The following is a 17446-nucleotide window of genomic DNA, read 5'->3' on the forward strand; positions in this document are numbered from 1 at the left end:
GCATGATCCATAATACTCAGCCAAGATGATCAAGGATGCATAGACCACAAGAAAGACGAAGACTTAGTGCAAAAGAAAGATGCATGTGCCCATTGGATGTAATTGAAATCACTGAGATCATCTTATCATAAAATATCGTATCTAAAAATGATTCATATGAAGTTTTCAGAATGCTATCCAAGACAAAGAAATAAAAACATTCACTCATAAAACAAACTCCAAATGGGAAACCATGTTTTATTTTTTGAGTGTGATTTTTTTTTTTTCCTTTAAATTTAAGGTTTTAATTATATTTAAAAGAAAATTTAATAACTTTAGTATTTTTAAAAATAATAATTTTTTTTTAATAATTCACTACACTTTTTTAGGCGCATGGATTGATGGTGATTAAAAACATCTGAACTCAACTTCATAGAATAAAATGATAAGAATGAAATTTGCATTTTAGCATAATATTCCTTTTTCTCTCTCTCTCTCTCTCTTCGAAAAAAATACTACTCATAATGTCAGGCCCATGAACCGTTGGGTTCGAACCCAACCCATTACCATCCAATTATGGATGTCTAACAAAACCCAAAAAAGGCCCAAGTAGCGGCCCAGCTCAGCCGAAACCCTATTTAGGGTTTTCGCAACCATTTCCTCTTTATATAAAACTCTAAGAAACCCTAAAACAATCCTCCCTTGCGGCTGAGCTATAGCGAGCTAGAGAGACACACAGAGAGATCAGCTTCTTCATTGCTCAGGTCTGTAAATTCATATCTTCTTTCTCTTTCATTTTCTTGCCTTGGTTCGTACCATTATTGCATTTCTATTGCCTTCTCTTATCTCTGTTTGGTTGCTGAGAAAAAAAAAAGGCTGTCTTTGGGTTAGAAAATTTTAGGGACTAGTAGTACTATACTGTTGTTTTACTGCAAATCTTAGGGTACAACTACACATGGGTTTGCGTTTGTTTGTTTTAGATCTCTGGGGTTTATTGCTCTCTCAAAGCCATTCTTGTTTTGTTTATTCTGTAATGAATTCTTTGCTATTCGTTTTGTTCTGTCTGTTTCGATTTGACCCTGTTTGGTTGCTGAGAAAAAAAAAAGATGGGGTTGTGGGGAAATTGAAAGAAACGAAGGATTTTATGTTGAAGATGAAGGTTGCGTTGTATATGTTCATACAAAAGCATCCTTTTTTCTATTTATTTAGTTTTTTTTGCTAATAACCCTGTTTTTATTGAAGTAAATCGTTTATTGTTTGATGAAAAATGGGTCTGTTTTTTTATTGTAATTTAGGAGAATAGAAAAAGAAAAAGGTAGCTAAAACCAAGAACATGGTTTATTAGAGTTTAGTGAATGTCAAAAGCATGTTTAGATTCAGCAGTGATAGAAAGAGATCTTTGTTTGTGTGCGCGTTTAAAAGGTGTGCCCCTTGGACCCATGTATACTCTTTTTTGGTGCATTCATTTTGTGAATTTCATTGTGTCTATGATTTTCCTTGCTCCATTTTTGTAATATCATTCTTTGAATTTACTTACAGGTAAGAAATGGTGAAGCACAACAATGTTATCCCTAATGGGCATTTTAAAAAGCACTGGCAGAACTATGTGAAGACATGGTTCAATCAACCAGCTCGCAAGGAGAGAAGAAGAATTGGTGGGTATATTATTTTCTTGCATCTGGGTTTGCCCTATTTTGGTCCTGAATTGTTACACTTTGATTGTTCATACACGTAAACATAACCCACCCTCCAATTTTATTGCAAAATAATATTGTTGAGTGATATTTGACTGACTCATATGTTAAATTATTTCCAGCTCGCCAGAAGAAGGCTGTCAAAATCTTCCCCCGCCCTACTACTGGAAAACTCCGTCCTATTGTACATGGACAGACACTGAAGTATAACATGAAAGTGAGATCTGGAAGGGGCTTTTCTCTGGAAGAATTGAAGGTGGGGTGTTTTTGTTATTGTCTGTTAAACTTCTGCTTCCAGTATGATGACTTGTAACTGCTGTGTTTGTTCTGAAATTAGATAATTATTTCTTGAAAATGGTTATTTTAAAAATATTCTTGAAGGGTAAGTGGTTGTTCAATCAGAATTGAGCTGAAGACTGATTCCTTGTCTTCCTTCTGTCCTACTTGGTAGTACCGCCTATACAAAAGGCTACTAAACTGACATGGCAACTTATGTAATTGGTGCCACATTAACAACAACAATAAAAAAGTTTCTTTCATTTTTTATATGTCTTCAAAAGTTGACACATCATTTTGTAGAACTTAAAAAAAAAAATTGAAGTGGGTGGTATCATTGTTTATATTATTTAAGCAATATTTTAGCAATCCCATTCTTGCAATTATTGCCTGTCTATAAGCTGTGCTTTATCTTCTGTTTGTTGTAATTTATGCTGGTATCATCTCCCTTTTTGTGTTATGGTTTAACAAGATAAATTCCCATTATTCTTTTATAAACAGGCTGCAGGTATTCCCAAGAAGTATGCACAGTCCATTGGGATTGCAGTTGATCATCGCAGAAGGAATCGTTCCCTGGAGGGTCTTCAGGCTAATGTTCAGAGGCTGAAGACATTTAAGGCCAAATTGGTCGTCTTCCCAAGGCGTGTCGGCAAATTTAAGGTTTGTTTTAATGTCTGAAGTGCTTTTATCGTACAAATGGATGCTTGCTTGTGTTCCCTGATTTCTCATTTTCTCTTATGTCTTGCAGGCTGGTGATTCTGCACCTGAGGAACTTGCATCTGCCACCCAGGTCCAAGGCCCATACTTGCCCATTGTACGTGAGAAGCCATCCGTGGAGCTTGTGAAGGTTACTGAAGAGATGAAATCATTCAAGGCCTATGACAAACTCCGTCTTGAGCGGATGAATGTCCGTCATGTTGGTGCCAGGCAGAAGAAAGCAGCAGAAGCTGAGAAGGATGAAAAGAAATAGTTGGTTTAATAATAACATCAGGCAGTCTAAATATTTTTTAATGTTGAACCGTCTTTTGCAATTTTGGTTTGAGCCATTTATCTTCTGGACTCGGCTACAACTTAGCTTTGTTTTGAGTTTATGAATTTGTGGATTTCATGGATATGTTGACCTTTATTCAGTAATGGTTTTGGTACCTTCGTTAGAATGAATACATTTTGGTTATCTGCTGTCCTTTATAGAACTATGGACCTTTAGTTTTTTTTGCAAAATCTATGGATCTATTTTTAGTTTTTTTCATTGTTGTAACTCGGCAATTTCTTGAGCTTTTTTGTAGGAAGAAGTGGGCTGAACTATGGAGGCTGACCATTCTGGTCCTCAGTATGCCAAATTGAGTTTTTTCTCAAGAATGTAGTGTAGTTTCAGTTGTTGAAATTGTTCCTACTGATGTAAACGCTACGATCTATGAACTTGGTCTCTCCGAAAATTTCTTTAGGGTAAAATATTTTATATTTCCATCTCACCCATCTTGTCTTACTGTCAAGTGTGACCTTTTCCTGTCTCAAAAAGTTGATGGTATGCTCATACATGAATTTGTGTTGCTGGTCTTGCTCTCTGCGACTCAGCATTCTTGGATACAAAGAATGAGCGCACTCACTGAATTGAGTGAGCTACTTAGGTAGCATGCCATGTCCCAGAGATCACTTGCCATTGAAATTTCTAAACATCTCAATGAAAATCCTGAAATTCTAAAGTCCTGCAATCCATTGATCCAATGTTTGCTTGTATTCTATATGTTAGTGACTGTGATCTAACCCAAATCATGTGCTTGTTCTTAGGGTGCTTCAATATGCTGATCTTTTAAGGAGAGAGGATAAGGCCATTTGGTTAATATTGTCTTTTAAGCATATGTGATGTGGATTGTTACCTCAGATTTATGGGGAAAAAGAAATTTAGAGCCTGTTTGGGTAAGCAGTTTTCACAACTCAATTTTCAGTTTTCATAACTCATAACTCAAAAATGGTGGGACTCATAGTAAAAAGGTTGTTTGACCAAACGATAACTCTGTTTCCATAACTTTGTTTTCATAACTCATAACTTAATGGTATTTTTGTAAATAAAACTACTTACCCGGTCCCACAATCAGAACAAATCACGTGGTGCGCTCCTTTTCATACCGTCTCCAACCGCTCTTCAGTCATATCACTCCTCTCTTCACTTCATCTCTTCATTTCAGTAAAGCAGAGCATCTCCATTCCAAGAAGCTCTCACTGGCCTGACCTCCTCACGTGGTGCGCTCCTTTTTATTTTTTTTCTTTGTTTGATGTTTGGGTAACTATTTTAGTTGAATGATTGAAACCGTGGTTGTTGTTTTGCTTCAATGGTTATGGGTTTGCAGGCCTCACTGTATTTTTGTCTCTGTTCACTTCTCCCACTCGGAGAATCACTTGCAAAAAGAAGATGGACTTCCTTGTATGTCTCAAGTAGAGCAACAGTAGTAGAAAAGCGTGAATTTTGGATTGGGTGTATTTCAGATGTTAGATATGAAATAAATATAAGTCAGGATCATGTACTGACAATTATGAATGAGTTCTAATAATAGCCATTCACCCAATCTGAAATTTGATTTTCTTTTTGTTATTTTATTTTTTTTGTTCTACTTAGTTTACCCAAGGTGTCCAAACTCCGAAGCCAGTCTACCTTTACCCAACTCCGAAGCCAGTCTACCATATTTGTATTAAACTCCTACTACTGGTTTTTTTATTTATTTTTTAATAAATTCAATAATTAGAATGGAAGATGGAAGCTTGGACTGTAGAAAGCTTGAGAAATTTGAATGGGTTTGGGTTTCCTCGTCGACGCCGCTGGGAAATGGGTCACGACGGCGAGATGGCGCCGCTGTACACGTCGGACACTTCGGCGTTGTTCACCGGTGATGATGGTACTAACGAGGCAAGGGAGGTTGAGACATTTTTCTGGGTTTGGGTTTCTGCTTTGGGAGAGAGACAGGGCTGAAGGAGAAGGGGAAATTAGAAAAAGAGAAATATTGATGGGAGATGAAAATGGTACGCGGGTAACAAAACAGAAGTGGTCTGACACAGTAATAGTTGTGGGGGATGAGTTATGAGTGATGAGTGACGGAAATTGAGTGATGAAAAATCCTTACCCAAACAGGCTCTAAATTTTGTAGCACCGATTTTTGTATCAACGCATGGCAAGAGAAATTATAAGAAAAATAACTTAAATCTTCAGATCCATCGCTCTTGCTAACTCCAAAATATTTTTGGATGTGATTGTTAGCTCCAATTAATTGATCTAATACTGCCAAATTATTAATGATTCTATATGATGCCTATTGCTCTGTCAGTGGTCTTATTTAGTGTAATTCTAGGACATTTTAATGTCTAAAAACTATCAAGCAAGCATAAGTAAAATGAACAAGGTCAATGTTAATATTTAATAATCTCTTTCGCCATTAGCAGACACAATTCATCAGGACTTCCTTATTTTCGGGAATAATAAATTTCAACTAGATTTATGGGTTGTAAGTTGTAAGTTGTAACTACTACTCATCCAATACTAGAGGGGAATCTTTGGTTTAGCAAGCTGATTCTATACCACGTCCAAAACTGAAACTTTCTCCAAGAAAGGAGAACCGACCTTTTCTAAGAGGTACCTCACTTCTTTGTGTGGGAAATAGTGGGGGAGGGGTGAGTGGGATTCCAACCACAGACATGGTACCACAAAAGATTCACAAACATGGTTGAATAATAACATACTGCTGAATAATAACAAAGCACATGCCTCTACAAATGAATACAAATGGCCAAGTAAACCATTTTTGAGCGCCACAGGTTGCACACAAGTCAGTTAACTGTAAATCCAATAACCAATGTTTGCAATTTTGTGATATACTGAAAGGAACCATTATAATATATGTAAATGACAAGATCTGAAGGATTAAGTTTAAGTATTACTAGAGTAGCTAGAGGTTTTGGTAAGAGTCTCCAATATCTAACAGACAAGTCAATGCCAGGATAAGGCAATCAGCGCATTTATAATTGTTAGCCAAACAACCATGTACATTTTCGTCACTTGCTCAAGGAAACAGAGGTGATTTACTATCACATTACAGAACCCCTCAGAATGGTATGTGAGCAGCAATGAATCTGAAGATGCATGAACCAGATGTCCCAGCAACATTACATAGTCAGCATTCCTCTTTGATGAATCAGAACTTTAATGCCTGAAAAAGATTCCCAGTTAGTAAATCATAAGAAGGATCTTTAGTAATAAGTATGCAACATTTAAATATCAAAAAGGGAATGTTGTGATAGTTATTAGTGTCATAAACAGAAATTCGAAAGTAAATAGTTGCTTACAATTCAATATACCATGTTATAGAATTTTCTGTTTCCTCATGCATATATGGATTAACTTTTGATCAACATATTGGTACGACTGTAAAATTCATATTGCCATGAAATAAATGATTTTCAAAAGCTTTGATGTTTAAAGTTTAAACAGTTGTGACCATGCACTTGAACTTCATGACTTCCAGGCAGATTCTTCTTTTATCAATCAACAAAAAACTTGTCTGAATTGAACAAGATATGCATAACCATTAAATTAATTTTCTACTACTATGTCCTCTATATATCAGTAAATCAAAAACTGGTTAAAATTTTTTCAGAAACCAAAATTTTCAGAAGAATTTTACACTCTTCTCAATTCAATTCAAACACATTATCTAAACTAAGTTTTGACCAGCCTCTTGTAACTCAAAGGGAATGTAAGACGCCTACTACTGACAGATCAAGTTCTCTACGCCCCCTCAAACAACTCCTATAACAGTACAACAAAAGGAAAAGAATTAAAATTTGTCAGTAAATATTTAAACAAGGTATTCATACCTGAGAAGCCATGACCCAAGTTCCATCTATCCAATCTTGATGTGGTCTTAAGTCAGAGTGACGAAACTCCCCATAGTCTTTTGTTCTCTTGAAGTAAATTTTGTATTTTGAGCCCTTAAGGATCTTTGAAATCACACCCTCCCACCACCCATCATTGTAATAAGCATCAACTTCTTCATTCAGGTTGAAACTATCAACCACAACAGCATCAGGAGGACAAGGCCTCATGTGCTTTATATCAACCTCTTCTCTCAAAAACTGTTTGTTATCCTCAGTTCTCAGGCTCTTGTACTCAACAAGGTATTTGTCCTGTCCGATAGCATTGATAACTTTTGCAGAAAACCAAGCACCTTCAAACCCAGCTTCATCACTGCATACCTCAATTTGCTTTCCTTTGCTAAGATTCTTCATACTTGAGTTGCTGGAACTTGGTTCCATCCTCATTGACACTTCCTGCATCCAAAGTTTTAGGAAGATTAATCTTGTAAACCAAACAAGAAAGATGAACAAACAAAGCAAGAACATAAAGCGGTACAAAAGCATGAATCTGCTATGACTATTACAAAACATTTAGTTTGAATAGATTGTACAGACTCTACATCCAATATACAAATTTTTACAGTTATCTACCTCTATATTCTTTCCATGATACAGCTTATAAAGTGGTACTTATTTCGTTAATGTTTGTGGCCTTATTTTAATTACTTGGCACATTTGTACATTAGAATCAAAAGTCCATGCCTACAACAAGTTTAAGGAAAAAAAAAAATTTTAATTTTTTTAAAAAAATATTAAATAATTAATTTTTATTTATAAGTAAACTTGTGTCAATGCTTTAACATAAGGAAAGCTACAAGAATAGAAGTAAAAGAGAGAAGGAATACTTGCACAAAAGCAAGCAAGTGTATTATCATTTTTATTGTGCCTGGTTTAATAATTGAGTAAACCACCAGCTGGTTCTTCTTGCGATTTGTTTAATTATTTCAACTCAACTCCTAGGTTTAACATAATCAAGAAATTTTACACGAGAATTTAATTTCTGAATGATATATAGCACCTAGAAGAAAAGAGAACGAAAAAAAGGAAAAAGAACAAGGGTTGAGTTAAGAAGAAAATGATATAATATAATAATGGGGATTAAAACCCAATTTACAGTGACTGGAAAATTGTTCTTTAAGTAATTTTCTGTATCTCATAAGGACAACTCTCCATTGTAAGCCCTTAATCAAGCTGAATATAAGATCTTCAAGAAGTTATTTAAAGACTATCTTTCTCAACCAAGTGAAAGCATCATAAGGGGTTTCAAAGATAAAGCAATTCACAAGTTTAAACTATCTAGTACAAGAGAAAGAAGAAACAAGGACTCCAAGATGCAGTATTTCCTGAAAGAGAATTAAATATCGAACAAAATTATTGCATTCTTGCAAAGTGAAAAAGTTTCTAAAGAGACATTCCATCTTGAAGACAAGTTTCAAAGTTATTTTTGCATTTTTTACACATTCCATTATTATTTATTTTGCTTGCTCTCCTTATCTTCTCACTACTTTACATGACAAAGTAAAAATTTCCAAATTTATGTTAATTGACAAAAATCACCTTTGTCCCTAGACTTGACTAAGATATTTCTGAAAGGAGCATAGTAGTAGTACTCTTCCCAGAATGGATTATAAATAAATATTTTCAGGTACCAATGACTTTGATAGGTAGCGATGTACAATCTTAATGATGATTATCGGGCTCAATCTAGACAAATTTTCCATTTAGTAGCATCCTAAGTAGGCATATTTGACTTTCATTTGTCCAACTATGATTGTGAAAACGTTATTCTTCTACTAAAGGAAGACAAAAATTTGTTAAATAATATTTTATGAATATGAAAAATTAATGCCCATAGAACTATAAAGAAAAACTTTTTTTTTTTTCCTGTACTAGTCATTTTCAAAAACAGATGCCAGTTTCTGCTATAAGACTGGTTAAAACATCAAAAGAATGCCATGCATGAATACCGCGAAAAAGGAGCAGGATTTAGCCTAAAATTTAATTGTAATACATGATTGATGGCCCTGGGTCACAGTGGATACCAAAGTCAAAAATGCAATGTGTTTCCCAACTCTATATGTCTCAGTGTCTATATTATATTTCATCTGTCTAAGAGATTTGATTATGCATGCATAAATTCTTGTAGATCAGGTGTATGACTGTTTAGGTTTTAAAGAGATATATATATATATATATCCATAAAATTTTAATTCATCAATGCCAAACAATGAGTGCTTTAATTATCGTGTTCTTTCTAATAACTAAATGTACGTCATGAAATCCAAGACGAGACTAAGATTCTTGTAACCTAATGACACTGTTTGGTCTCTCTTACTGTAATAATTGAATTATTTTTAAAAAGAAAATGTCTATCATAATTCCATTCCAACAAATACTACGTGTATTTCCCTAAGTTCCGTACGAGTTTCTGTCAGTTTTTTCATCAAACATTTACAATGCATACCTTCTGAATATTGAAAGAAGCCAATTCAGGAACAAGGTGAAGAAAAACCAAAAAATAACAAAAGAGAAAGAAAACCCATTAACATAAAACAAATAAGAAGAAACTGTTACCCTAGGTGGAAGCCAAGCTCCCTTATCCCACTCCTGGTGAACCCTAAGCTCTGAAGGTAGAAACTGAAACTGTTGCTTTGCAAACCTAAAGTAAACCCAGAACAATGACCCTTCATCATCAACTTCAGTGATCACTCCTTCCCACCACCCTCCACTGAAAAAAGCATCCACTTCGTCTCCAAACTCGAAACGATAACCGGGTTCTGAAGGCGGTGGCGGAAGGGGCCTTAAGAGCACCAAATCAACCTCTTCCCTCAAGGGTTCATCGTTGGCTTCTAAGTGTTTGTATTCAACCACAAACTTGTCTGCGTTCCAATCCCTGCCTATGATTTTTGCTGGGAAAAGCGTGCCTCGTAGGTTGTGGTCGATACTTGTGACCTCAACCTCGTCACCTATGCTGAAGTATGATTGAGCTGTTGTATCAGCGTGCTTTTTGCGAGGCATTGAGGCTCTTTAGGGTTTTCTATCTTGGTCTCTCCAGGTGTGTATTGTATTTTAGGGTTTGGGTTTGGAAGAAGTGGACTGGAGATGAATAACGAGAGCAGGTATAAATAATACTATATTGTAACGGGAGTCGGGTTTTGCATATCTTTTGATTGGACGCAAATGCCCAAATCTAAATGGAGTGCTGCTGCCGTGTGCCCGTGTGAGAGGGATTGTGTTCAATTATCTGTTGTTTTTATTTGCGTAAGCATCATGAATTTAATGAGTGGACCATATCATAAATGTAAGAGAAGAAAACATCATTTTTTGTGTTCTAAGAGTACCTAAGAATTACTTTTTTTGTGAGTTCCAATTAACTCAACTAGTAAAATCTCTGATGGTTATATAAGAGATCTGAGATTCAATCCCTGCTTACACAAAAAACTGATTAGTGTCTTAATCTAATGATAAAGAGTTATTTTTAGGAGCGGACGCCATAGGTTAAAACTCTCTAAAAAAAAAATTAATTTTTTTTGACAGACCTAAGAATTACTTTTATCTATATATTTGTTGTATCAAGATATCTAATAGAAGTTATGGGTTCAAGTAATGACAAACTCTATTAGTGCTCAGATAATCTCATGTCATAACGCAATATGATGGATAAAGTGGTGTGAGAGCAATGATCACACTGCAATCCCTTTTTTGTGTTCATAAAAAATAAGAGAAAACAAATTAAAATAGGTTCCATTTTGAGTAACAATCTTTGTTCATATTATCTCTCTTTGTAGAGGTTAAATTTGAGGGATAGATAATACTCCATCGGTCTCAATTTATTGGCCTTCTATTTCATTTTGAGATATCCCAAGATGGAATCCTCTTTCTAAAATTAATAAATAGAATTTTTATCTTACCCATTACTTTGTTTAAAAAGTCAATGCTATTATATTTTTTTTTTAGTTTAATTAATGATAGTAGTTTTGGAAACTTATACTTTTTTATAAGGTAGACAATACAATAAATAGTGTTTCCTTAAAATGTTTGATTTTTGAAACAGGACAAACAAACGAATAATGCTACAGCCATAAACTATTTTACAATATTTTTTACAAAATGTTCATATGAACAACCTCTTATTAGTTTTCATCTAGGTCCACCATTAATATCACATTTTCATTTATCAATAATCACTCACCACATCAACAGTTTGTAAATTTTTTTGTAAAATAGTTTGTATTTCTAGCATTATTCTAAACAAATTGGGACGGTGGGACTTGGGAGTAATAACCTACAACAAATAGGTAGTTGACTTAAATCTCAAACAAGATACTAAGAAAGCTTTGAATAAGTTATTTGATAAAATAGTAAACACCAAATTTGATGGAATGAATAGTCGCGGTGATCTACGTTTGGAAAACCAAACCAGATTGCTCGGTTTAATCATGTTAATCAGGAATCAAACTGAGAGCCAATTATTTTTATTTCAAAAATTGGTTTTTCAAATTGATTTTATGAGCCACGATTGAACCGGATGATTCACTAGAACCGGTCGAGGTTCAACCACGTTCCATGTTAGTTATTAATTTGAAAAAATAAAATTTTAAAAAATAAATAAAATAAAAAAATAAAAAGCAAAACCATGGTCCAAGCTAGTTTTAAATTTTTTTAAAATAAACATTGAAATGAAAATATTAGATATCGAAAAGCATGCCATATCAATAAAACAAATAAATAGACTTTCACTTATATATTCATAATTGCGTAAACTATATATTTGGTCCCTATCCTATACACCATATTTTAATTTGGTTCCTAACCTTTCAATTATATCAATTTGTTTCCTAACCTTTCAAAACCTTGTCAATTTAGTCTTTACCGTTATTTTTTGAATGAAAATCAATGACGTGTCTAATGGCCAAAATAAAAAATTAGAATTCGTTTATGTGACAATATACTAAAATTTTATTTTGGCCGTTTGACATGTCATCAATTTTCATATAAGATATAACGATAGAGACTAAATTAACATGACATTGAAATGTTAGAAACCAAATTAAAATATAGTGTATAGGATAGGGACCAAATATATAGTTTACCCTTCATAATTATTTCTTACGCCATTTTATTTTAATTAGCCACCTCAAATATATATATATATATATTCATAGTTTTATTCTTAAAGAATTAATTTTAACTTTAATATTTTTTTTTGTTATGCTTTACCATTTTCTAAATTTCTTATATAAGTTGTAAAATATGCTTAAACGTTATTTTAATATCCCTAGATTTTTTTATTCAAGATTCCTCACTTTAAAATTTTTTTCATTTATCTTTATTTAAATTAATTATTAAAATAATTATGATATCATCACAATTCAACCTCTAGTTAAACCGTAGCCCAGCCTTACAACCTTGAGCCTCTTCCCTAAATATTTTTTTAATCAAGATTCCTCATATTTAAAATTTGTTTCATTTATCTACATTTTAGTTAATTATTAAATTAATTATAATGTTATCACAATTCAACCTCCCAATAAACCTCGACCCAATCTTAAAACCTTGAGACTTTTTAATTTTTAGTTCTTTCAAATTTTTTTTATTTATGTTTTTTTTTTTTAACATGAAAAATAGTTCTATAGAAGAGCCCTTTAAACTCATCTCTAGTTAGTAAAACCTATGGGCTGCTAACCCTACTTGTCAAAACCAGTTGCTAGATAATCTAGAAGCATTCAATCATTACAGGTTAAGCAATTTATGCTCATGCCAAAGAGCAGAAAAATTTGAATCAAAACCACGGTGGTGATAACAAAGTCTCCTAATTACTCTATGGAATAAAAGATATAATGGTTCTTCAACAAGAAGTTGACCATAATTATATAGTATGTGAAAAATGTAAAAAAGATCTTGGATTATTGGAGACATCTTTAAATAATCTTTTAAGACATTTTTAACTTCCCTAATAATCTTAAAAGAATTTAGAAGAAGATTGTAAATACCTTTATGAAAATCCAAAATTTTCAGATTCCATTTTTAAAAGTGGGTATTGACATTCATGGGAAATTATTTACACTCTATTTGTTTTGATGGAAAATATTGTGTAAAGGTTGTTTTCCATATTTTTTAGTGTTTGGTAGCATAAAAAAAAATTAGTTAAAGGAAAACTATCTTTAGTCAACATAAAAAATATAACTTATTTTTACAGATTTTTTTCCACTGTTTTTTTTTTTTTTTTTTTGAAAAACAATTCTATCTCACAACAAGCTAAATAAGGGAAGTTATAATATTTTTTTCAACTCATTTAAAATTACTACCAAAAATAGGAAAATGAGATAGTTTTATAGAAATTGCTTTTTGGAAAATAACTTATTTTCTAAAAAATTTCATCGCTAAAACAAACAAAGCATTAGTACATATTATATGTCAAAAATGTCCAATGTTCATTTGACTCACTAATATAATGCCATGTATCCAACTTTATTGAGTGAGACCTTGTCACAATACTAACAATACCATTCAAATAAAAGATATATAATAAAAACAAAGACCTTTGTCACCACCACTTCCCCATCTCTAACGTTGTCAAGTACTCTAAATAAAAACTTCATGGTAACATCAACCCCACCCAATGTACCCATTTCCGCCACTGAATGAGGATGAGGAGATCTGCGTTGCTGATGAGCCTCCCATCACCCACGACACCATGTCGTTATCCTCATCCCCAAATACTAGTAGCAAAAACATTTTTAAACACATGATAAGGCAATAAGTGCTTCACATTAAAGAATTTAGACATTTTTTTTTAATTTATTTATATATATAAAAGATAGAAATTCTACTTTAGCCTAATCTAATTATACATGTGGGAGCTCCCTTTTGGAGACTTAAACTTGGCATTTGCCCCTTACACCCTACAAACACTTAATACTTGTGAAGTGACCATTGCGCCAAGGGTTCAGCATTTCAGCTTCATAAAAGACCCATCAAGTTGCCTTTCTTTACTCAAAATCACCCACACAAGGACTTCTTCCTTGATAAGAAGCTTGGTTCGATGAACATCAACTGCTGAATTATATTTTCATTGGATTCTACATTTTTGAACTTCACTTGAGCATGAAAATTCTTCAAAAAAATCTACAATATCCACAACTTTGTTGTTTGCCTTCGTAGAAAGGTGATAAAGGATAAAAAAAAATTATGACTTTTGAAGGCTTAGAACCACATACCACCTTAAAAGGAGAAGTATTGATAATTTTAATTGAGAGAAGAGTTGTAGACTCTCGCCAACTATACATATCAACAATTTCTCAAGCTTCTATTACCATTTTGGTTTGACTATCAGTTTGAGGATAAAAGTACTAAACTCAATTTAATCCCCACTTTCCTCCGTAAAGTTCTCTAAAAATGAGCAAGGAACTTGGCATATTTATTAGGAAAAATAGAAGTAGATAGTCCATGTAACTTGTAGCCCTCTTTGAAAAAAATTACAATACTTGAGGTATCCACGGTCTTCTCAAGATGAGAAATTAAATAGAGCCATCTTGGGAATTGATCAACCAACACCATGATTAAGTCTTTCTTCCTTTGGGTAGGTCGATTACCAAGCACAAAATCCACACTAAGAGCATTCTCATCAAATGTGTCAAATGCTATAAATGCTATTTTTTAACATCTAATTTTAAAATACACACTACATCAAAGGTGCTAGATGTTATTAATTTTGACATCTTGCTACAGTGGGCTGCTATCTCTAGCAGCCCACTATAGAAAGATGTAAAATATATAAATATATATATATATATATATATATATTTGTTTAATGAAACATGGAGTGGAGCCAAATGCTGTGACAGCTATTTCAGTGTTATCTGCTTGTAGTCATGGTGGGTTAATTGAAGAGGGGCTTGGTTTTTTCAATTCAATGATTAAAGATCACAGGGTTGAGCCTGGATTGGAGCATTACTCGTGCATGGTTGACATGTTGGGTCGAGCAGGACAACTTGATAGTGCAATTGATTTAATCAAGAAGGTGCTTGAAGGTTTTGAGGCCGGTGCAAGTATTTGGGGGGCACTTGGTAGTTGAAGGAAAAAAAACTTTATAACTAACAGGTACATGGTAGTTAATTGAAAACATAAAGAAAGAATAAAAAAAGAATATTTAAATGAAGTGGTAAAATACTAAAATTTTTTATATTGGGTATATTGTAAAGTGAGTCGTTAAAATGAATAAAGTAATTTTTTGAGATGCTAAATGCTATATTTTATAGCATTCTTGATGAGAATGCTCTAATACACATCCAAGGTCTGGTTGTGGTACTACAACAAAAGTGGACTATAGTGACAAAACCAATCGACACAATATGTCCTTATTTCATCACCGAATACGTATGGTGACGAAACAACGTTCATCACCTAAGCTCCGTCACAGAATGTATTGGTGACAAAAATGTTTCATCACTAATACAAAAATGATAGGTGACAAAATTTTTTCATCACCAATAAAAAATGATAGGTGACAAAAGTTTTTCATCACCTAATATTTTCGTCACTAAACCTTATTTTCAGTGACGGAATATTTCGTCACCAAATGTTTTTTATTTTTCCAATTTCAATAGATTAGGTGACGAAGTTTTGCATCACTGGTTTTTTTTTTTTTTTTTTTTTCAATAGATCAGGTGACGAATTATTTTGTCACCAATTTCTGCTTATAGTCAAATATAACAATAAAAATTATCGTCACCAATTTTATTTTTTTTATTAATATTCTTTACATTTACTTGCCATTACATTAAACTGTTCATTTCTAACCAAATCCATAAAAACAAACATCCATTCATTTCTAACCAAATCCATAAAAAAAAACATCCATAAAATCTAAAAATGCAATAAAGATGTTTACAAAGTAATTACAACCATTTATATACAAATAATGTCTTAGCTTCCAAACTTTATAGAAAATTATTTGAGTTCAAGTAGCCTCACAAAAGCTATCTTTTTGCCACCAATCCCATATCTGCACAAGTATAAAGGAAAATACATCAATAACAAACTAAGGGTGCGTTTGAATCGACTTCAAACCAATTTCGGAAATCAATTTCCGGAAAATTCTGCGTTTGGCTGTCACGGAAAATATTATTTTCCGGAAATTGATTTCCTGTTGACCGAAATTTTCAGCCTTGACCACGGAAAATGATTTCTGCCTTCATTTTCACTTCAATTGACTTCCGGAAAAAGAGAGAGAAGAGAGAGAGAAGAGAGAGCCCAGATCAGAGAGAGAGAGGGACGATCGCGCCGACGAGCGGCGCGATCGACGATCGCGCCGCTCGTCCGATGATCGCACCGCGCCGACGAGCGGCGCGGTGCACGATCGCAATCGTCGATCGAGCGGCGCGATCGACGAGCACAGACGAGCACAAACGAGCGCGCTCGTCTCTCGTCGATTGACGATCGCGATCGACGATCGACGAGCGCGCACGTCGATCGACGAGCGCCGCTCGTCGGCCGCTCGTCGGACGAGCGTTTCGCCGGATTTGATGTATTTTCTGGTAAAAATGATTAAATGAACCAAACACCAAAATTAATTTTCCGTAAAATGAATTTTGTGACAGCCAAACACATGAAAACGTTTTCCTTTCCAGAAAATAGCATTTCCGGAAAATAGAATATTTTCCGGAAATGATTTTACGCGAACCAAACACAGCCTAAACTGCAAACCTATATCCCTGATAAGATGTACTACAACAAAAAATATTATTATTAGTAAGACAATGCAGAAAAAGTCCACAGAATACCCAATAACAAACTAGACAAAATAATCATAGTGCAACATCATATGAAGCCAAACTATCAAAGAAAGAAGACTCACAACATTCTCATCAAATAAAAACCAAACCCACATTACAAATCATGGAGAAATCATAAAGAATGCAAAAAAAATCCCAATTTAAAACAAAACAAATAAAGTAAAATCCAAAACAAAAACCCAGCCACCATCATAAACACAAACCCAACCACCACAACAAATAAAAAATCTAGCCAACACTATTAAAAAAATAAATAAATAAAAAACTAGCCACCACCATTAAACAAAAACCATAGCCACCACCATAAACAAAAAACTCACCACCACTATTAAACAAAAAACATAGCAACCACCATTAACACAAAAACCCAGCCACTACCATAAACAAAAAAAACCAACCACCACTATTAAACCAAAAAACACAGCCACCACCATTAACACAAAAACCCAACCACCACCATTAAACAAAAAGCATAGCCACCACCATTAACACAAACCCAACCACTGCCATAAACAAAAATCTCACCACCACCATTAAACAAAAAACATAGCCACCAACACAAAAACTCAGCTACTGTTATAAACAAAAAACCCAACTATCACAATAAAAAAAAAAAAAGCATAGCCACCACCATTAACACAAAAACCCAGCCATTACCATAAACAAAAAACCTACCACCACCATTAAACAAAAAACACAACCACCACCATTAACATGAAAACTCAGCCACTGTCATAAACGAAAAACCCAACCATCACAATAAACAAAAAACAAAAAAAAAAAAAAAAAAAAAAACCC

General features: G+C 33.7%; 2 protein-coding genes across 2 annotated transcripts; one reads left to right on the top strand and one right to left on the bottom strand.

Annotated features, from left to right (window-relative positions):
- The first annotated feature begins 637 nt into the window (after nucleotides 1–637).
- Nucleotides 638–3170, top strand: LOC115960336 (60S ribosomal protein L13-1). Its single transcript, XM_031079177.1, has 5 exons — nucleotides 638–743; nucleotides 1519–1634; nucleotides 1796–1929; nucleotides 2451–2609; nucleotides 2698–3170. The coding sequence occupies exons 2-5, from the start codon at nucleotides 1526–1528 to the stop codon at nucleotides 2917–2919; spliced, it is 624 nt and encodes a 207-aa protein (XP_030935037.1). The 5' UTR covers nucleotides 638–743; nucleotides 1519–1525; the 3' UTR covers nucleotides 2920–3170.
- A 2641-nt stretch (nucleotides 3171–5811) lies between these two features.
- On the bottom strand, nucleotides 5812–10054 carry LOC115959206 (protein AGENET DOMAIN (AGD)-CONTAINING P1-like). The gene is made up of 3 exons (XM_031077520.1): nucleotides 9426–10054; nucleotides 6813–7265; nucleotides 5812–6145 (listed from the first exon to the last, which is right to left on the bottom strand). Exons 1-3 carry the CDS (start codon nucleotides 9867–9869, stop codon nucleotides 6131–6133), a joined length of 912 nt encoding a protein of 303 aa, XP_030933380.1. The 5' UTR covers nucleotides 9870–10054; the 3' UTR covers nucleotides 5812–6130.
- Between the last annotated feature and the right edge of the window lie 7392 nt (nucleotides 10055–17446).

The sequence above is a fragment of the Quercus lobata genome, chromosome 9 (assembly GCF_001633185.2).
Source record: "Quercus lobata isolate SW786 chromosome 9, ValleyOak3.0 Primary Assembly, whole genome shotgun sequence".
NCBI lineage: Eukaryota > Viridiplantae > Streptophyta > Magnoliopsida > Fagales > Fagaceae > Quercus > Quercus lobata.